This window comes from Ailuropoda melanoleuca, chromosome 1 (genome assembly GCF_002007445.2).
Source record: "Ailuropoda melanoleuca isolate Jingjing chromosome 1, ASM200744v2, whole genome shotgun sequence".
Lineage (NCBI taxonomy): Eukaryota > Metazoa > Chordata > Mammalia > Carnivora > Ursidae > Ailuropoda > Ailuropoda melanoleuca.
Window position 1 is genome coordinate 179990237 of NC_048218.1, and position 22047 is coordinate 180012283.

A 22047-nucleotide genomic window follows, 5' to 3' on the forward strand; every position below is an offset into this window, starting at 1 on the left:
AAACACCAATTTCTCTCACATACTGAGGAAGACAGTAAACCTAAAGCAGGTGTCAGAACCAGTTCAGACTACTATAAAAAATTCCCATAGACTAGGTGGCTTAAACAGCCAACATTTATTTTTCATAGTTCAGGAGGCTAGGAAGTTCAAGATCAAGATACCAACAGATCTGGTTTCTGGTGAGAACCTGATTCCTGGTTCACAGATGGCTGTTCTTGCTGTGTTCTCACATGGTAGGAAGAGGGAAAGAGAACTCTCTGGGGTCCCTTTTATAAGGGCACCAATTTCATTCATTAGGACTCTACCCTTATAACCTAATTGCCTCCCAAAGGCCCCGCCTCCTAAAACCATCACATTGGGGGTTAAGATTTCAACATATGAATTTTAGGTGGACACAAACATTGATTCTATTGCGGTAGGCAAGAAGCAAGAGGCATTAGAAGACATATCTTGAAAATGCAGATCAAACTCTTGCAGGTTATCTAAATATCTGAAGCATTTAAAAACCTTATCCCTTCATTAAGGCTTAAATGAGCTTCTTATTTCAGGCTATTCAAATATTTAGGCAATAGATATGGCTTTAGGTCTTACTATGTGCCCAACCCTGTATTGGGAACTATAGGGAAAGCAGACCCACTCCCAAGATCCATAAGGTCACATCTAGTTATAACCCCTTCTGTTTATTAATGGTGTCGTCTCCTTCTCTCACATTTCTTTTCTTTCAGTTCACATTATTTTCCTCATTGAGTTTCAAACTCCAGTAATCTGTATCATCTTTCATTATAAATTTCCTTAACAGAAATCCTCTGTTTTTCTTAATTTTTAAACTAGAAATCAGTCTAGATGATATCAAAGGTCCTACTCGATTGTATTTGCCTAGAAATAGAGCTGCATATGTTCTGTTCTTACAAAAGGAGAATTTATCTGATCTGCAATTTTAGTATATATGCTGCCAAAGACAGTAGGTTTCAAAAAAGCAGTAGGGCCCAGGGAGTCTACTCCCACTCTGACTGATTCTCCTAGTGAAAATCCACTTTTATTCCATCTTTTATCCCTTCCCCACCTCCAGGCTTTCTAGGACTTTGTTTTACAAAAGCCCAGTCTGACTATGAGGGCATATTCACAACACTGGTTGGGAGGCTAAGTAGGTGATACTCAGGTACTCAGTCTTGGGCAGAAGGAATGGATGACAGACTGTGAACCTCTAGAAGTAAGCTTGCCTTTTACTTAATTTAAGAAAATAATTGGCAAAGAAATACAAACGAAAATCACAATGAAGTACCTCTTCACCCACAGCGAGTTGGCTATAATCAAGAAAACAGAAAATAACAAATGTCAATGAAGTTGTGGAGAAATTAAAACCCTCACACATTGTTGGTGGGAATGTAGAATTATGCACACCTATGGAAAATGGTATGGCAGTACCTCAAAAGGTTAAATATAGAGTTACCATAAGATCCAACAATTCTACTCCTAGGTGTACACCCGAGAAATGAAAATATATATGTTCTCACAAAAAGTTGTATGTGAATGTTCATATAGCGGTATTCATAAAAGTCGAAATAACCCAAGTGTCCGTCAACTGATGAATGGATAAATAAAAGATGGTATGTCCATATAATGGAACATTATTCAGCAGTAAAAAGGAATGAAGTCCTGATATGTGTTCCAACATGATGAACCTTGAAAACGTTATGCTAAGTGAAAGAAGCCAGTCACAAAAGATTTCATTCATATAAAATGTCTGGAATAGGAAAATCCATAGAGAGGGAATGTAGATTAGTGGTTGCAAGGGACTGGAGGGCACGAGGAGATGAAGAACGTGGTGGCTAAAGGGCATTGAATTTCTGTTTGAGATAATGACAGTGTTCCAAAATGGTTGTGGTGATTGTTGCATAAACCTGTGACTACACCAAAAACCACTGAATTGTGCATTTCTAAAAAATGGAGAGTGGGGCACCTGGGTGGCTCAGCCAGTTAAGTGTCTGATCCTTGATTTTGGCTCTGGTCTTGGTCTCAGGGTCTTGAATTCGGGCCCCATGTTGGGCTCTATGCTGGGCATGGAGCTTACTTAAAAAAACAAACCAAAAAAAAAATGGAGAAAAAGCCACATACAAATATCTCATGTTTACCTGTATTCAAAATTCTTAAGGGAAATTAAATTTTAAAACAGTTTAATAAAAAATAAATCTTGGGAACGCCAGGGTGGCTCAGTTGGTTAAGCATCAGCCTTCAGCTCAAGTCACAATCCCAGGGTCCTGGGATCGAGTCCTGAGTCGGGCTCCTTGCTTGTGGGGAGCCTGCTTCTCCCTCTGACTGCTGCTCCCTCTGCTTGTGTACTCTCACTCTCCCTTGCTCTCTTTCTGGCAAATAAATAAATAAAATCTATAAAATAAATTAAAATTAAAAAAATAAATCTCTATGTGTGGAGTGAGGGAATCTGGCCTTTGAGTAACACAAATTAATTTGTTTAGGTTCATGGATTTTAGAACCTAGCCACGTAGGTTTTATTTTATTTGTACATGTATTTCTTCCTCGTGTCCTCCCCCAGATAATTGAGATCATAGCCACAACAATCAAGTACATGTGGATTCCTCCCTAACTCCCTCACACCCTAACATATTAGTCTTGTATTTTCAGGAGCATTAGAGAAAAGGGTTTTGTTTTTTGTTTTTTGCTTCTTGTTTTGAGACCTAAGCATTAAAGATTAGCTGTCAACACAGTCAAAGATAATTGTCAGTCTTCTGTTTCGTACTAATTATCCTAAGAATTAAATTTAAATGCTAGGTTCAGTCCTGTCCTTAGAAATATCTCCATGACAACCAAAAGGGGCTTCTAATTTCTTTAAAAACATTGCTACAGGGGTATTTTGAGGGTTAATGTGGTTACTCCATTGTTTGGAATTCTAGCAACAAGATAAAGTGAGGAATGAATGATAGAAAAGCATTCTTGGCATTTTATAGAAGTAGGTTTCCTTACTAGAAATGATCAGCACAAGGGTATTTGCGTCTGTGATAGGGCCTCTGTTTAAAACTCCAGGTATCTCACTTTTCCCTACAGCCTTCCTTTTTTCTCTGGTTCATCCCATTTTCTATTTGAAGCCATGCTCATCCTAGCTCATGATCAAAAGTAGACCTCACTGGCTCTACTAGTAAAATTTCCTCTGTGCCACCAAAAACTATTGAGATATGGAGTCTTTCTCCTTAGGCACACTTAACTTGTGCAGCCAAGATTACTGAAACAAGGAGTATTTGGCAAGGCAAATATATTGTGAAATTTGTTTTAATGCTTTGACTCACGAGTGGCTCTTGAGAGCTCAGAGTTGAATCTTTTTATTGGTATTTACTCTGGTGCTCCAAGAGTGTAGCAGTTCAGTGTTTAAGAAGAGGTCAAGCAAATCGGATTCTGGTGTTAGATAAAGCTCCTTGGAAACCTGACTCTTGTACTTTCTAGCTAAAATTCTCTGTTATATTTTCTTTATGGAAAATAATAGTACCTACCTTGTAGGATTATTGTGAGAACTAAACGAAAAAACATTTAAAGCTCTTAGCACAATGACTGGCTCAGTCACCATATATATGGTGCTCTCCAGACAAAAAGTCTGAACAAGGAATACATTTAAATCAATCTACCCAAGTTCCAGAGATGCAAAGAGCTTCTTTCTGAAGAGAGACAAAGGTTAATCCTTTCTGGGAAATGAACATTTGAATGGGCTTCAGATATTTGATAAAGTCAAAGATAATGACCTTGTAATTAGGAAGGGATTGCTTATTATAAATATGAGAAATGATATGAAAGAGAGCAAAAAGATAGGAGAAAAGGGGGTGCTAAGAGTTGATTGTTATGTAGCAGGTCTGAATAGAATGGAAGATACAAGAGAGAGGCAAAATGCAAATATTCATAGGAAGGTTCAGAGGGATGAATAATCTTCAGTGAAATGAAAAGCACAGAATGAGGCAGAGAACAGAGTGCAGTTATTAAGAGAGGCTGGGGTTTGATTTTGTTTTTGACTTGTGTGTGAGAGAAGGAGATTTTTTTTTCGCCTTTGTTGTTGGAGGTGATTGGCAACAGTCAGGGAAATATGAAAAAAAAATGAGGGTGGGTGGATAGGAAAAACAAGTGCTGAGCACCAGAAGTAAGTCAAAATTGAAAAATTGGATAGCTGAAATTTGGATAATTTGGGATAGAGGTGTTAGAAGTCTGATATCCTGATATGCTGCTGGTAACCTGCACCCAGAGGGGAGGTAGGACTGGTAATTGAACTTCTTTATACTCTGGCTACAAAAGTCACAGATAACTATTTGGCCCTACTTTTAGGCATAACAACAGTTTCCATCCTTTCTCATCCTGACCAAATGACCTTTGATCCATCATTTAACTTCTGTGCAAATATAGCCACCCTGCTTAATGGAGATGTTTTGAAAGTGCTGAGTGTTTGGTATAGAGCAAGTGTTAGAACAAAATGTCATGATGTTTAGCTTTTATGGATGTATGTGAGTTTGGTTAGTTTCTCTATCAACAACGCGCTGTCTGGGAGCAAATTAGATACTTGGGCATCTTCCCAAATTATTTCAAGCAACTTGACTCTTTGTGCTGAAGAAAAAATTTACAACTAGTTCCCCAAAATATTTATATGTTGTGTGTGAATTTGTTAGAGTACTAAGCATTTAATTATACCTGTAATTTTCATTCCCATTTTACAGATGAAAAAGCTGAGGCAGAGGGAACGGTTATTTAACTAATCATAATCTCACAGATCCCCATGTTTGTCCCATGGTTTCATACTCATGACAGAAACATAAAACGGTATTTGGGATGTTGGACAATTTCAGAAAGGCAGTTTCAAGCCCAGGGCTACATTCGGCCTCCTGCACCTCATATTGATACAAATCGATTGCCTATTTAAGAATAAAAGTCTTTGTGAGCACTCCTAAACTCTCCTAAAGTCTTAGTGTTCATCTCTGATAGTCATTCTGACTTTTTAAAAACTTTTTTAAAAAGATTTATTTATTTATTTATTTTGGTGGGGAGCAATGCAGAGGGAGAGGGAGAAGCAGGCTCCTCACTGAGCAGCGTTTGATCCCTGGACCCTGAGATCATGAACTGAGCCGAAGGCAGACGCTTAACCTACTGAGCCACCCAGGCACCCCAGTCATTCTGATTTTATCCCTGGACTTCATTAATACTGGGTTCTAGTAGTTAGAGAAGATGGAAATTATATAGCTGAGAAACATCCCAAATTAGAAATACCTTAAAGCAAGAATGACGCAAGTCATCAAACCTCATTTCCAAGGCATTGTTAAAACCATCAGACCTTATTATAAAACCAGGTCAAGAAGCAGAACTTTATAATCCAAGAAATAACATCTGATTGGACAATGGTTTATAAAAACAACAGCACATTATTTTAAAGTACCTGAAGGCTTATTTTGACCTCAGAAGATCTATAAATATGGCTTAAGAGTAGCAAAGCTGGAACTAGGTCCAGGTCCTCCAGACTCCCTGTCCACTGTCTGTTCCATTAGGTCAAGGAAAGCTGTCCAGTGGGGCAGGGATGGAGAATAAATTTAAAAAATAATTTGAAATCCTTGTAGTGTAAGTGAGGTCTTCAGTTCTGGGGAGAGTTTTGGCTCCTCCAGTTCCCAATACAACTGTGAGGACTTGTCTGAATGTGCTGGCTGATTGACTGAAAGATCTCCTTCCCTATACACCATTAAAAGATCATATGCAAAAGTCGGCCTTGGGGGTTCAGATGAACTGTCTTCAAGACAGGAGATTAGGAGATGTCGTATTGATTTAGAATGAGATAAACTACTGGGTCTTTAGTTCAAATACCCACAAGCTCTCCTAATCTGTTATTAGCATTATCATCCACATTTTTTCACTTGTATTTAAACTGACCTTGTTGGACTAAGGTCATTTGTGTTTTGTCTCTCAGGTTGTGGTTTCTCGATCAGGATCGTCAACCCCTCATGTGAATTTTCGCCTGGATTCCCACCCTGTGTCTCCAGAAGCAATTGTGGAGCACCCTTTAAACCAAAATGGCTACACACTGGTCGTCACTGGGAAGAAAGTAAGCCCTGTTCCCACAGGGAGGTTTTCCCTGAGTGGATATTTACAGTGTGTATCATATGGTCCTTTTTAACTTCTCTCTTGGTCTTGCATTCACCTCTCCTCTCCTAGATTATTTCTTGAGTATTCCAGAGATCTTCTGAAACTAAGTTAAATCTTTATTCAGGAAGATTGGACCAAAGGGAGGTCCTCTTCGTAATGTGTATTTCTCCTTTTGTCCTATATTTCTCAATGAGAAAAACAAACGCGCAGAATGAGAATTATGGTCCTAAGGGCAGAACTCTAATGCAGGCAGATAAGTCCTGAAATGTACATTGGAATCTGACACCAGCTGGTAATCCCTCTTCTCTGAGAGAAGGAGGTGCATCCTGATGCCAAATGATATGTAAACTTACTTAGAATTTCCCAGGGGTTCAAGTGTGTTTTCCAGCAGCTTAAATTTTACTCTCTTGTTATTTTAAAATCATCTCAGACAGAGCAAAATGTCCCTACTAAATAAAACCTCTAACATTGCATGACAGTCCTTGTGTTCCCTGGACAGTAATGGTAATGTTTATCACATATGCACTAACAATAGAAGAAAGGAAGGAATTTGGTTTTTTTGTTTAAATCACTTAGTCATTATTACATGATTTTCATACATAGGTGCTCTCTCTGGGTAGACTCTGTGCAATTTTATTTACATGTATCTTTGGTGTATTTAGTTATCATTGAACAAACAAAAAACCCCTCTGGAAGCTCTTTCCATCACTTTTCTTCACAGATCACCAAGATCCCACTGAATGGCTTAGGCTGTGAACATTTCCAGTCCTGCAGTCAGTGTCTCTCCGCCCCTCCCTTTGTGCAGTGTGGCTGGTGCCATGACAAATGTGTGCTATTGGAGGAATGCCCCACTGGAACATGGACTCAGGAGATCTGTCTGCCTACAATCTATGAGGTAGGAATCTGTCAGCTGTCACCTATGCTTTTGGTAAACATAAATCCCATTAATGAGAACATTCTAAATTCAACTTATTCTTTTAGCTGTGAGACATCAGCCAAAGCACCATCCTCTCCACGGTTTTCCTTCCGGGTGGCATTTGGGCACATCACCCTGAGCCCTGTACCTGAACTACTTGCCTCACACTCACTAAGTAGTTCTCTCCTTGAGCAAGTTGCTCTCCCTTAGTGCTTTGTGAATAAAAGAGTGGTGGCTAGTGAGCAACATTGCTCCCCATTTCCTCACCCTGGGACCTTTTCCCTCCTGACCCATCTGACTCAGTGATTCCTCACCACCTACTTAATCTACCGGGTGCCCAGACATGAGCCTCCACCACACACAGAGATCTTAAGCATAACCCAGAATCTTAAACTGAACCATGCGAGCTAGGGATGCCAGCTGTGCTGGGGCCGTAAGTACAGAAGATTTCTTCCTGTCTGATGTATAGGTGATGACTTTGTCTCATCACACATAAGACTAGAGGTTACTTCCCAGGCCAGTGTGGGAGGCAAGTGGACAGTGAACAGCCATGGGTAGCTATGTGCCTTCTTTCAGAGTTCCTGGAAGAACAGTACAGGTACAACTGATGACTCATACTAACATCTATACTCTGTGAGCCATTTCATTCTTTAATTCAGTCCAAAAATATTTATTGACTGCATACCATATAGCAGCGCTCTTCTAGACACTAAGGAAATGTGGTCTGAACAAAAGAAAAGTGCCTCCTCCTATTGCAGAACTTAGCTTCTGGCAGTGAGCTCAGTCATGGCATTGTAGCCATGCTCTCCAGCTCTCTGCTGCCTTATTTGTTTAAGCAGATATTTGGTACTATGAAAATCTCCATGGCAATTTTTTTTTAAATGTCTCCATCCAAATACATTTTTGCTTGAAAATAATTCCCTGGTGAGGACCCAGTATGTATTTTCCCTGCTCACATATAGAACAGTTGGACTTTAGTAAATGATTCTTGTGAAAGACTCAAGTTAAAGGTCTCGGTCGCCTGGATCAAGCCCAAGTAAACAAAGTGTGCAAGTCAGAACAAGAACCGCCCCCCAAGCGCATGGCTGTTTTCATTTAGTTACGGTTTGGGGCAAGATTTGTGCAGGGTGACTGGGTTTTAAACCAAATCATTTTCTGTTAGGTGAAACATAGTTATTAAGACTTAGCTTGATCGGCCAGGGAATAAACTAGAAGATAGTAAGAAAACAAACCTAGATCTGTACTGTGGTATTATGCACCCTTTCTGTGGTTTAGTATATTTTTAAAACCACGTGCAATTTTATACTTTTTTAAACACACAGCCTTGGCAATTTGAGACACTAGAAATCTGAACTCAGAAATTCTATGAAAGAGATATGGGGAGAGTATATGGGGGGGTGCATACATGCAATTGAATCACAACAATTTCATTTCAAAAATAGCCAAACTGGTGTTTTAAATATAGAACAGGTTGAGAGCCTGTGCAAATGGAACATTTAATTTGACCAAAGTACAAATTACTCATGAAAGCCATATTAAAATGGGTTTTTTTTAAACAACTAAATATTTTAGGATTTTCTGGAACCAGAGAATCTCTCACAGTGTTTAAATCTCCCTCTACTCTCACCTTTCCTAACTCAAACTTTCTGTAGTTGCTGATTTTAAGAGGTTGCATTGCATTGTCCACGAGTCAGTGAGGCTTTGGCTGTACAGTTAGGAGGAAAGTAGTGCAGCTGAGTCCATAAATCCCTTTTGGTTCATAGTTGTTAGGAAGATTTCATGCTGCACTAGACCGTGACATTTAGCATTCTTACTGCAAAAAATAAGACAGATTATTCATCTATTTCTTATCTGTCTTAAACACTATAGGCACAAAACCCAACTAGTGTATAGTTTCACTTTCCAGTAAATGTGAGTTAACCTGCTTTTCAAGGTACATGATGTTCAGTGACTGAAATTCTTTGCAATTCCACATAAGAGAGATTTCAGGATTGCAAGCCCATTATTTTGTTTCAAACATGTTATCTGATCTCATACTTAAAGAAGAATGAGAAATGCTTCAGAAAAGGAAGAGCACTTTACAATGCGTTCTGAATTTATTAAGATAAAATTGTCATATCTTGTGGGATTGAATTCAGTCCCAGTGAGACAATAAAATGGTTTATTAATTGATTGGAAGACTCAGATAAGAAGCAACAGTGATATCTTATGGGGCGGGGGTGGAGGGGGGTGTCATTCAGGCTACCACCAATATATTTATGACTTTTTAACTACTGAAGAGGCAAATTCTAATTTTCCAGGGGGGTTTTATTGTTGTTTTAGCGTTCTCATGTATTATCTTGGTGGGTTTTGAAAATGTGATCGTTTAAATCATTTTCACCTATGAAAGGGTGTTAGCTGCTTTGGTGGCTGTTTCTGCCCTGTCCAGACAGGTGGGAGACCTAGCCTCTGTGGCTTTATGCCGGACAGTCATTTCCTTCCCACAGAGTTTCCCTGCCCTTCAGGATAACTCACAGTTTGCCAGCTCATTGTTGGTTCTATCCGAGGGTGTGTTGTCCAAAACCACTTCCTTCCTTTTCCCCTGGAAGAGTGAACATTACCCCATAAGCTAAGGGGGAAATGTTCTGATGCCCTGCTCTAATATCTCAGCCCAGGGAGGAAAGCTAAGTTGAGCTGAACTTTTGAGTCCTGACCAATTGACTAGCAAAGGTTTTATCATCTCCATTTCTGTTGTCAGCACACCAACTGAACAACTCTCAGTGTCTTTTCTCAAATCATCACCCAATCCATTTGCCTTATGTAGAAAGTGATGATGTATATAGAGTGACAGACTTCAATTTTTACATAGAAAGGGGGAATCTAAGAGGCAGGCTCGGGCCAATATCAGCCTTAGGCAGCTGTTTTCTGTGAGGGAACCTCCTCCTGGGAAAGGCAGCTGTGTGGCTGCCTCAGGCTGAAAAGAGTCCGGGAGGGTTAGATGCCTTGCCCTCTCCTACTGGATTTCTAACATAATAGTGAACAGGTATTTTTTTCTCGAGCAGTTCTTATTTGCCTAGACGTGGACAAGGTAAGTTTTCACGGACAGCACAAGTGTGTAATGGATTTTATGGATAAAATAGCTATCGTAAAAGCATTAAGCTAAGACTAAAGGGATTTGGTAGCAAGGGTAAGTTAAGACTTTGGTTTGCGATTGTTTACTAGGGATGAATGGGAATATTTGCAAATTTGAATTTTGCTGAAAGCCCTTCTAAATTGTAAAAGAAACACTTTTAGACTTTTACTAACTGGCCTTTAGCAAACACCTTTACTGGTTTTCGAGTTGCCTGTATGGTGGCATTATATTTTCCCACCATTGTACTTTACAGCACAATTTACAATATGTCCCCCCCCAAAAGAGCATTTCCTTTCTCAATTGTGACAAAGCTGCCGGGGAGAAGCTTATTTTTAACTTGGAAATTTGTTTTGTTTTAATAGTTTTAGCCTAAGAACAGTTGTCTTATAGACTTCATAAGCACCTACTGCTATCTTATGTCACAGTTACCAAAAATATATTAATGAACTCAAATTTTACTTTCGACACACCAAAAGTAAGCCTGCAATAGAAAAATGAACCTATTTAACATTGAACATGAGGGGAGAAAAAAATCAGCTCTAGAAATGAGATGTAAAATAATGCCAAGAGAGATAATTAAAAACATTGCTACAATACAGATCACATTTGGGGCTCTCTCTAGTTTTCTTAATATCTTTTTCTAATAGAAATAATATATTGTATGTATTTATTTAAAATTACATCATTTTTTAAAAGCTGAGTGTGTCAGCTAACCAGCTGGTATATATCAAATGGTGACCATATTTAAAGAAAAAAAGAAACATTCCAAATCAGTAATAAATATGAATTAATAAGTATAAGGAAATTGATTCGTCTATTCATTTGTTAGTGGTTGGCACATAGTAGATGATTTATAATGAATGGTGAATGGTGAGTATATATTGAATACCACCTATGTGTTTGGTATTATGATAGCTGCTGAATGCAACTGAGAAAACACTGGATACCAAGAGGTATTTTCACTGTGTGACTTTCTTTTTTTCTCTAGGTGGGGAATACCATAGCACAAGACTATAGCAAACACCCAGCTCATGCACAGAGCAAGACACATATTGGTGCTTGACTTCTAGGGCGCATGAAAGATTTTTGATCAGAGTTTGATCTGGAGGGCCCATGAAAGAGTTACAATGAGAGTTAGAAGAATGTGAAACTCTGGGCCCAAACTGTCTACTCCACCCTGGAAGATTACCAGATGAATTCACTTCAGAGTGGCCCAGAAAAGGCCCTTCATTTCCATCCAGGCTGACTCTGCTCTCTGTCCCATCTCTGGATCTCCCCAAAACAACTTATCAGCACATCTTAGATAGTTTTAATATTTGTTCCAGCTTCTGTGAAATTTGTGACCCTTTTTCCTGCAGTGAAAATTCCATTTTTTAAGACAGTGGCAAAATAGAAAAATTTCAGACTGAGGATACATATTTTGTTTGTTTTGCACACAAACAAAAAATAATGTTTGAGTTTTTTTTTAAGTTTTGGTTGTCCTTGTAGGTTTCCCCAACTAGTGCACCCTTGGAAGGAGGGACAATGCTGACCGTATGTGGCTGGGACTTTGGATTCAGGAGGAATAATAAATTTGATTTAAAGAAAACCAAAGTTCTCCTTGGAAATGACAGCTGCACCTTGACCTTAAGTGAGAGCACAACAAATATGTAAGGATCTTAGAATGCTTTTCTGGGGTGTGGTTGGAAAACAGGTTGTGTTTTAGAATGAATGCTTGTAAAGACTGTCCCAAAAGTCCATGTCTTGAATTAGAAAGGATCTTGGCCTTCTAATATCCCTTGTGGAACTCTTTTGTTTTTAATCCTATTTACTTACCAGGATTAAAAAAAAGAGAGAGAGATGGGGCGCCTGGGTGGCACAGCGGTTAAGCGTCTGCCTTCGGCTCAGGGCGTGATCCCGGCGTTATGAGATCAAGCCCCACATCAGGCTCCTCCGCTATGAGCCTGCTTCTTCCTCTCCCACTCCCCCTGCTTGTGTTCCCTCTCTTGCTAGCTGTCTCTATCTCTGTCAAATAAATAAGTAAAATCTTTTTAAAAATAAATAAATAAAAAATTTAAAAAAGAGAGAGAACGGTAATATTACCTAGGTAAAAAAAAAAGAGAAGAATCCAGCATCTGGGAATTTTTCAACCATTTTTGTTACATTTCTTCAGAAATTGTTTGGGTAGATTTCAAAGAACAGCACTGGTTGGTGTTGCTCCATCTTTAAAGTCTTCAAATATAGAGTCTCCAGTGGCTTTTTCTATAAAAATCAGTGAACAACTCAATAAAGACCGTCTCATTTAAATTCACTTTCTAAACCTCAGAAACATAGTAAAGCAGCTCAGTCACATTTTTGAGACTTGTTTCTTTCTTTTTTATTTTTTTTGATGCACTTAAATTTATATTCAGCTGAAATTTATTGGTATTGTAATGTAAGGAGTATATCTCATTTAGCCATTCATCCCAGGATACCATACCGATTTTACAAAAGTGATGTCTGAAGTTCAGAAAAGCGGAGTGTAGGGTCGCCTGGGTGACTCAAGTCAGTTGAGCATCTGCCTTCGGCTCAGGTCATGATCCCAGAGTCCTGGAATCGAGTCCCACATCGCACTCCTTGCTCTGCCTGCCACTCCCCCTGCTTGTGCTCTCTAGCTCTGACAAATAAATAAATCTTTAAAAAGAGAAAAAAAGATGGAGTATAGTTTAGCAGAGGCAATCCAAAGAGTGAGAGCTTAACAGGCCCTCAGACTCAACTCTCCTGATCCAAGATGTGTGCTTGTTCCTCCATTTTGTCCATTCACCTTCTGTCAAATGTAAATCCCATAATGAACGGAGTATCCAGAAATTTTTAGTTATCGTGTAGTAATAACAACCAAACATTTCCAGTTGTATGGTTGAGCCTCTTCTATCAAGTGGTTATTTTATACCTTGTAGAATTCTTTCCAGGATCAGAGAGGTCTAAATGTACTCATTTACTGAGACCAAAACATCAATTCATGTACTTGTTTAGGCTAATGGGAAAACAAATTCTTTCTAGAAATCTCCCTTGTAAGTTCTTATTTGTTGCTTTATATATGAGAGCCTGTAAAAGCAAAACATACTTCATTCTCTTCTTTTAAAAGTTGCTTAACAAAACAAATCATATTTATACTTTTTCAGTACTGTAAGCTTATCAATTTAAAAATAATTCTATGGAAAGCCTGTTACCATTTCACTATTTTTAAGGTAATTTAAATAAACATGTGACCCATGTAACCACAGAAATGTACCTGTTGACATACTTTAATGAAGAGATTTGGTTTATTTATAATTAGCCCACTGTTTCATATGGTGTTGAAATATTACTTTATCTTAAGTATGCCAAACATTATGCCTACAATTTTAGAGGATTAGACTTAGATTGTTATGAATTTTTCAATTGGTGAGGTCTGTATTGATTAACAGTTCCTGTGTTGTCTGTGTGAAGTGTAATAATACAGAAATGGAAATATATGATTTTTAGCTCTCATGCTTACCACAAAACTGCTTGCTATTCAGACTAGCCAGCTCACAATTTACAGTTAATATTCCTTCCCGTAAAACAGCCAAACCAGAAGAAGCCTTTGGATTTACAACATATTAAACTTTGGGGTTTTTTTTCAGGCTGAAATGCACAGTTGGTCCTGCAGTGAATGAGCATTTCAATATATCCATAATTATTGCAAATGGTCGAGGGACAGCACAATATAGTGCATTTTCCTATGTGGTAAGTCTACGCACTACTGTTCTCAAGAACTAGGATATTTGTTATTTCATCTCTTTAGTTATAAAATTAACAAGTTATTTTGTTTTGTTTTGTTTTTATTTCCTATTCAGGATCCTATAATAACAAGTATTTCTCCAAGTTATGGTCCTAAGACTGGCGGCACCTTGCTTACTTTAACTGGAAAGTACCTAAACAGTGGGAATTCTAGACACATTTCAATTGGTGGAAAAACATGTACTTTAAAAAGGTGTTGTAAATTTATTTTTTGTTGCATCAGTCAAGTAGAATTAGTATCTATAACAAATCAAGAAAAGTTTTTTTGTTTGTTTTTTTTTTTGCGGAAGAAAATCAAGATGTATATTATTTACTCCCCTACTGATAAAACTTCCTCCTTCCCATTCCCTTTTACTGATTTTTCTCCCCTTCCCTTATGTTTATTAATTCCACTTTTTAAGTTTCATCTTCCCATCTACCTTCTCTAGTATTACATCTTAGTATCCTGGCTATGCTGTGAGCTGTGAGATTCTGGTAACTGACAGTAAATTAAACATTTCCAACAAGATTTACAATTAGGCTAAATCACTTTGGGGACGTGAGAAACATGGGGGAGATTGGGTCTAGAGGGAAGTTATGTTTCTGATTCTTTGAGGTCAAAGAGCTCAGTTTAATGAAGTACCAAAAAGATACTTTAAAAATTGCTTAAAATCCCAAATGTTTTGAAGTCATAGATGCCTTGTCTACAACAAGGCTAAGTTTGGGATCCTGTCAAATGTAAATAGGCTACATTAGAAAGAGCCTTTTTTCGAGACACATCTGGAGATTCTCACTTAGGAGCCATTGAGTGATATACTTTTGATTTATGCATATAATTCTAAAATATGTGTATCTCATAGCTAAGGTCAATTTTCTTAATTTTTTTGTTCAGTGTGTCAGATAGTATTCTCGAATGTTATACCCCAGCTCAAACCACTCCAACTGAGTTCCCTATTAAATTGAAAATTGACTTAGCCAACCGAGAGATGAACAGCTTCAGTTACCAGGAAGACCCCATTGTCTATGCAATTCATCCAACCAAATCTTTTATTAGGTAAGTAAAAGCTTCTGATGGGTATAAGAAAATAATGAACATAAGAATGATTTGTCTGTCAAATAGTCAAGAGGAATTGCAGTTTTATCTCTGGCTTTGATGCTGTTGCATTTCTTTTAAAGGCCGCCTTTCTAATTCAGGAGTGAAAACTACATTCAGGTTCTGAGTACAATTTGACTTTATCATTGCTAGGTTCATGCCAAGAAACATTTTATCCGACTCTATTACATTTTAAACAGATTTCAGTTTAATGTGGTACCATAGCATTTATTCACTTACATTATGTGCATGTCAAGTCTGTACTAACTTTAGTGCCCAAAAGTGGAATTTCTTTTTTTTCCTCCATTCTTCAGTGTATTTTTGCTCTGCTGCTTTAGACACAGCTTTTCCCTATACCAGACTCCCTTTGAATCAGTATTTCCTTGGGCCAAGTTCAGTCTGCATTGTTTCCATTAATTCTGTCTAACAAGAGTTAAGTTCATTTTACTTTGATTTGTTTTTAAAAGAGAAAAAAAATTTCTTTTGCATAGTTTGTGAGTAAAAAGAAAAATACATTTCTTCAACTTATAAAATAGGCATTTTAAAACATATTTTCAAGTTCAATAAGTTGTTTCCAAAGAAGAGTTACCACCGAACTTCCATTTGACTTTGGCTTTGACTATAAGTTGCAGTTACTACATGTGATGTAGCAACTCTTAACTTTAGTAAGAGATGTAGTAACTTTAACTCTTTCTTAAAATACTCGGTAGAGAAAGAACCTCTCAATATTGCTATTTTTCTATTTTATTTTGCCAGTGGTGGGAGCACAATAACAGCTGTTGGAAAAAACCTGCATTCAGTTAGTGTCCTGAGGATGGTAATAAATGTACCTGAAGCAAGAAGGAACTTTACAGTGGTAAGTCCTTTGAGAGATGGTTGTACTTAAAACTTTGCACCTCTGCCTTTACCACTGGCTTTCGGGGTACATAGTACATTTGGGTTTTGCTTTTAATTTTGCTAGTTACCTTCCTTGCAGCACAGATCAAATAGTATATTTTATACAACAACTAAAATTATCTTGCCTCAGGCTCACATAAAATGCACACACACACACGCAAAATGCTAGAGACAATGACGATTTCCAACTTGAGGCAGTATTTTTAAAGCTAGTTGGTACAGATAGAAACTACATCATTCCCTTTCTTAGTTCAGGATGCTATAACAAAAATACCATAGACTGGGTGACTTAAACAACAAACATTTATTTCTCGCAGTTCTGAAGGCTGGGAAGTGTAAGATCAAGGTGCCAGTAGATCCAGGTGTCTGGGGAGGGTACTGTTTCTGATTTGCAGAAGACCACCTTCTCATTGTATCCTCACATGGCAGAAGGAGAAAGAGGAAGCAAGCTCTTTTGTGTCTCTTCTTATTTTTTTGTTAAAGATTTATTTTTATTTATTTATTTGAGAGAGAGAGAGAAGAGCACCTGTGCATGAGCAGGGGGAGGGGGAGATAGGAGGGGCAGAGGAAGAGGGCAATCCCTACTGAGTGGGGAGCCCAACACAGGCTTGATCCCAGGACCCTGAGATCATGACCTGAGCCAAAGTCAGATGATTAACGGACTGAGCCACCCAGGCCCCTTAAATCTCTTCTTATAAGGGCACTAACTCCTTATAAGAACTCCGCTCTCATAACCTAATTACCTTCCCAAGGCCCCATCTCCAAATACCATCAGGATGAGGATTAGGGTTACAACATGTGATTTGGGGAGGGGCACAAACATTCAGTCCATAGAATTCCTCTGTCCCTTTTTTTAATGCACCAAAGAACAATGCCCTTTTGCTCTAATCTTGCAGCAGCATCCTTGTCGTTCTACGTGGCAGGCACACATATGTTCTTACATCCCGGCATAAGAACGGTGTTGTTACTGTTCTACTTGTCCCTTTGTTAGCATATTATCAAGTAATGAGAAAGCGCATTAGAAGACTGATGTCCTAGAGTGTATGTTGTTTGGTATTTCTCCACCTTCCCTTCTTTTGTTTGCAAAGCCAATCAAAATTAAATGAATGCCTCCTTAAAAGTGATTGACCTATTCTGTAGTCTAACAATTTATATAGCTCACATTGAAATGGTAGTTTTAGTTTAGGCTTTAGGAAGCTTGGAGTTATTTACAAGGATTTCATATTTTTGTTGATGTTTTTCTCTAATGTAAAATACCATAATCTAGTTGGACTTGTGCACTCAACTAAAAATCAACGTTCTAAGTGCCCCCTCTCAAGCAGTGTCTTGATTGGGCAGGTGATAGATTGAATTACAGCACTTTCTTTTAGATTCTCCATCCAATATTTCTTGAAGACTAAGGCCACAGTGTTCTTTAATTACAAAAACCAATTTGGGGCTAAAAATGTCAAGCCAAATCACCAAACAATAAGGTCATCTCCAATGAGATTTTTCTTGACCTTCTCAATCAGCCACATTGCATCACCTCTGAAGAGTATTATTAGATTTTTATTATATTCCTGAGAGATTGTACTCTAGGGAGTCACCGTATGAAGTAGAGAGCTTTAAAACCAATCCCCACACATGGCCACAAATAAAGTTAGAATACCACTGCTATTAATTTAAAGAGCATCACTTCTCCACAGCCAAACAGAACAATTTTTCATTAACCAAATAAGAATACCCTTCTTGGTGTTGGCATGTGACTCTTTAGAAATCTGAGAAATTATTAGTTTATCTAATTCATGCTGAGCCTAGGTTATTAAAGTAATAGCTAAATTTCCTTCTCCCTCACCAGCATTATGATGACATGTAGACGCCTTTTGGCTTTATTCATTCATTTGTAATCAAACATTTATTTAAAAACCTCCTAGATTTGAGACATAAGAGTTCCATAACCCAAGGAAGATTCAAACAATGATAGAAGATAAAAATCTTATCTCTGTATATCTGGAAATGTAAACTTCTCTTGTTTTAGCCACAAGCATATTATCACAATAAAAGTGTGCATTAGAATTGGGCAAGAATGAAGAATTCCATTTGACTGTTGTTTGTGAGAACTACCTCATAAAGAAATGTGTGTTCCTTCCACGTTCCTTGGTGCTTATAGAATTTGAAGCTGACCATGATGAATTGAACCCATTTATTTTTAACAAATAAAAACGCTTGGCCAGGTCTGATTTAGATATACCGATCCAGCCACAGTAACTTTTAAGTCCAACAAACTCTACGATTTTTTAAAACAAAAATACTAAAAAAAAATAAAATAAAATAAAAACACACCATCTTAACTAAATTAATATTAATTAATACACATTATGGCCCAGAAGCCAGCAGTTTTCAAATTTCTTATTGTTAATAGAGAATCATTGTACTGGCAGTAAAACTGTTCGTTTCCATTTTTCAAGATGATAATAAATAGCTTTTGGCATTATAATATGAATTTGATTTAAAAACTAATATTTTGTTTCTATTATACCTGTGAATTTTTTTTATCTGCTTACAACACGCATTTTAAAATGTAGGATAATTTTTTAAAATTATTTTTAGAAGAAAATATCAAATACCCAATTTTGTTTGTGCTTTTTACGTATATCCTGAGTCCTTTTTCTATTGTGGGCATAAGTAATTGTTTTATCTCCAACTCTACTTGTCAAAGAAAAGGAAATCTAAGGATGTTGTTGCTTGTTTGTCTTTTCCTTGGGGGGAAAAATGCAACCATTTAACCTCAAATGTGCCACTTTGTGTTGCTGGTTTAGTCTAAGCACAATCAAGAGGAAACCACATTTTCCAAACTTCCATAAATCAGAATTCCAAAGGGGAAGATTTGAAATGAGAGATAAAAGTGCATGAAATAATAATAGCAGAGCCTTTGTAAAATAGCATAAGAGAAGATCTACCTACAAAGAATATAGAGTGAGCAAGAAGCCATACAGCATGGGAGTTAAGGCCGTGAATTTAAGCCAATGGCCTAGGATTTATGTTCCCTACTCTGCCATTCGGAGTTGTGTGACCTGGTCTAATGACATTAGCTCAAGAAGTTTAGTTTCTTCGTCTGTAAAATGTGGGTAATCATAGCACTTATCTCTTAGGAATGTTGTGAGGATGAAATGAGACCAGCCTATAAACTATTTTGCACAGAACCTGGCACATAGAAATTGATAGCTTGAGGGGCGCCTGGGTGGCACAGCAGTTAAGCGTCTGCCTTCGGCTCAGGGCGTGATCCCGGCGTTATGGGATCAAGCCCCACATCAGGCTCCTCCGCTATGAGCCTGCTTTTTCCTCTCCCACTCCACCTGCCTGTGTTCCCTCTCTCACTGGCTGTCTCTATCTCTGTCAAATAAATAAATAAAATCTTAAAAAAAAAAAAAAAAAGAAATTGATAGCTTGAAACACACTAATACAATGACCTAACTACGTAGCTAATTATAATGTCATCAGTATGGCAAAGCACTTACCATGTAGTATCACACATTGTGAATAACATTTTAATCTTAATTCTTAATTGGGGACACTGAGTGTCCTCCTAAGGGCTTTGCTCAGATTCTCACAACTTATTTTAAAGGTATGATGTGAATCAAGGCCTTCTAACCACACAAAGTCCAGTTCTCACTCTGCCATTGGTGTTTCATAAACAAAGAAGCAGTCCTTCCAGGTGACTGTCCTGTCATCTTAAGGAAAATAAAAGTGATGGAGGGAGAGCCAGCTTCAATTAGATCAGTATAGCTTATTCCAGGCCAGTGGAGCTCTGTGTTCCTTTAAAGATTGTGTTGTTTGGATGATTTTGCATCTATCATGTTACCAGAAATGTGTTCTTCAACATTAGGGAAGTAAATGCATAATTTTTTTCAAAAATTATATATTTTTAATTGATTATCTAGAACAGTGAAATGTGGAAGTTGCTATTGATGTTGTCAAGCTCTATTCTGTGTACAGTGGATAATTGTGTCTTATTATAGGCATGTCGACATCGCTCTAATTCAGAGATAATCTGCTGTACAACTCCTTCACTGCAACAGCTGAATCTGCAACTCCCTCTGAAAACCAAAGCCTTTTTCATGTTAGATGGGATCCATTCCAAATACTTTGATCTCATTTATGTACATAATCCTGTGTTTAAGCCTTTTGAAAAGCCAGTGATGATCTCAATAGGCAATGAAAATGTACTGGAAATTAAGGTAAGAAATGCTTAAAAATGCTCTCTTAAATCATCAACTTGAACTTAATTGACTTCCTAGCTGTATGAATAGAATTGTTGTACTGGGTCATTATCTTATACTACATCAGCACATATCTAAGCTCTGAAAAACAAATCTTTTTGGCATAAGACTAAAAGTTAAGTATAATCATGGACTGCTTTTTAATGAAGCATTTAAAAAGTCTTTCTTATGTGTGTGTTAAAAAGTAGCAAATGTGGGACACAATCTATTAAATAGGCTGCCTGTAATGCATTATCCTGCTGCTCTTACACATTTCCCTGGACACCTAAATGTACTCATTATAAGATAAAAGGTAAGAACCATGAAAGTAAATGCATCAGTTGTAGTTCTGTACTTCCCTGTAATACTTGGAATTTTGTATCTGGGCATGGTCATCTCTAAGCCGATTTCTAAATAGAGCTGAATTTCCTCTACTGTAGGAACGTATTAGCCTCTAAATGTAATTTAATTGGAGAATAACAAATTATCTTTTCTAACCCAGCCTGTTGCAAACAAAAAACAGTAAAACGCAGAGAGGTTAAGTGTTTTGACAAGTGATGGAACGGTGACAAAACAATGACTAGAGTACAGCTCTCTTATGTCACTTCAGTCATCTTTATTTCAAGTGGTAATAAAACAGCAAAATGATCAAGACTTTATTGGTAACCGCAGTCACTAGAAACAACAAAATACTTACCCTTCACCATGTTGTTTTGGACATTGAGAATTTTTCCCCTGAAAGATAACCTGGATGCAGACATGAACAAATAAAAAGTAATAGGATAGTCCTTATTTAGATATAAGTTCCTGTAGATCATTTCCATCCAAGTAATAATACATTTCTACTGAAGTTTTTCTGCTTTTTCAACAAGATTTTATCTACAGCCAAATTCATGCACACGTTCATACTCATATAGTTTACTAACCTCGAATTGTGTTTTGTACAATAATTAAGCAAGCCCAGCATGAAATTAAATGGAAGCCTGCTTCAGTGAACAGCATGTTTACCACAGCAAAGTTCTTTCATCTGCTTCTTTAATTAGTTTTAGAAAAGGAGAAGGAGCTTTTATCACTTCTTTTTTTTTTCAATAAAACTAATCTAGTGTGACCTTTTGCTTTCAACAATTACTGTGTTTGCCATTTGAAAGATTCCATTTGGTTTTTCTTGATGAAAACAAAGGTTTATTTGCAAATATTTTTACACCCAGATAAACTCTATTTTTCTGTTCCTCTATCTCTGGTGGAAGGATTAGAAATAAATGGTTCTTTATCTGCCCTTCCAAGCACAGTCGTATATGGAAGAGAAAACTTCTTTTTCTGTAAATTAAATACTCATTGTTCAATGTCCTACAAAATTGTCGGACCTAGGAAAACATGATTTGACATCATCCTCAGCCTTTCAGTGCTGTTCCCAACATGGCCCAAGGGGTCTCTGGAAATAGACACAAAACACTTTCTTTTTTTCTCTACATACAAAATAACTCTTTTCTCTAACAAGTTTATAACATCTGTCATGTCACAAAGTGGCGGTTTGGGGACAAAAGGGAAGATTGAGAGGGATTATTTTGGTATCATCATTCAATCTTCGCCCATAGTCCATTTTCTTTATATATAAGAGAAAATCTAAGGTATAAGAAAAGATTGTGTGACAGCTGTTTAACCCTTTGTCAGTTTCTAACATTGATTACATTAAAACCTCTGCCTCTTGGGACAGAAACAAAGGAAAGCAAAGCATGAGAAAAGAAAAGAAAGAAAAGGCCTCTTCTACACATACAATGGACTGTTTTTATCAAAAGAAAGGATGCCATTTTATTTCATGTTGTGCTTGTCCAATTACCGTTCAAAACATGAGTGTGAAGTAGGTTCGTATTCCCTCAGTGAAAGCTATGGAGAGAATTATGTGTTTAGAGAGAGTTGC

General features: G+C 37.5%; 1 protein-coding gene across 2 annotated transcripts in view; it reads left to right on the forward strand.

Moving 5' to 3' along the window:
- Window positions 1-22047, forward strand: part of MET (MET proto-oncogene, receptor tyrosine kinase) — a 110435-nt gene that overhangs the window by 60545 nt on the left and 27843 nt on the right. For both annotated transcript variants that reach the window (XM_034670938.1, XM_002917416.4), the window contains 8 exons: window positions 5939-6073; window positions 6836-7009; window positions 11631-11791; window positions 13766-13868; window positions 13979-14115; window positions 14794-14955; window positions 15751-15850; window positions 19890-20108. In XM_034670938.1, the coding sequence (XP_034526829.1) occupies window positions 5939-6073; window positions 6836-7009; window positions 11631-11791; window positions 13766-13868; window positions 13979-14115; window positions 14794-14955; window positions 15751-15850; window positions 19890-20108 (1191 nt within the window). The remainder of the gene's footprint in view (window positions 1-5938; window positions 6074-6835; window positions 7010-11630; window positions 11792-13765; window positions 13869-13978; window positions 14116-14793; window positions 14956-15750; window positions 15851-19889; window positions 20109-22047) is intronic.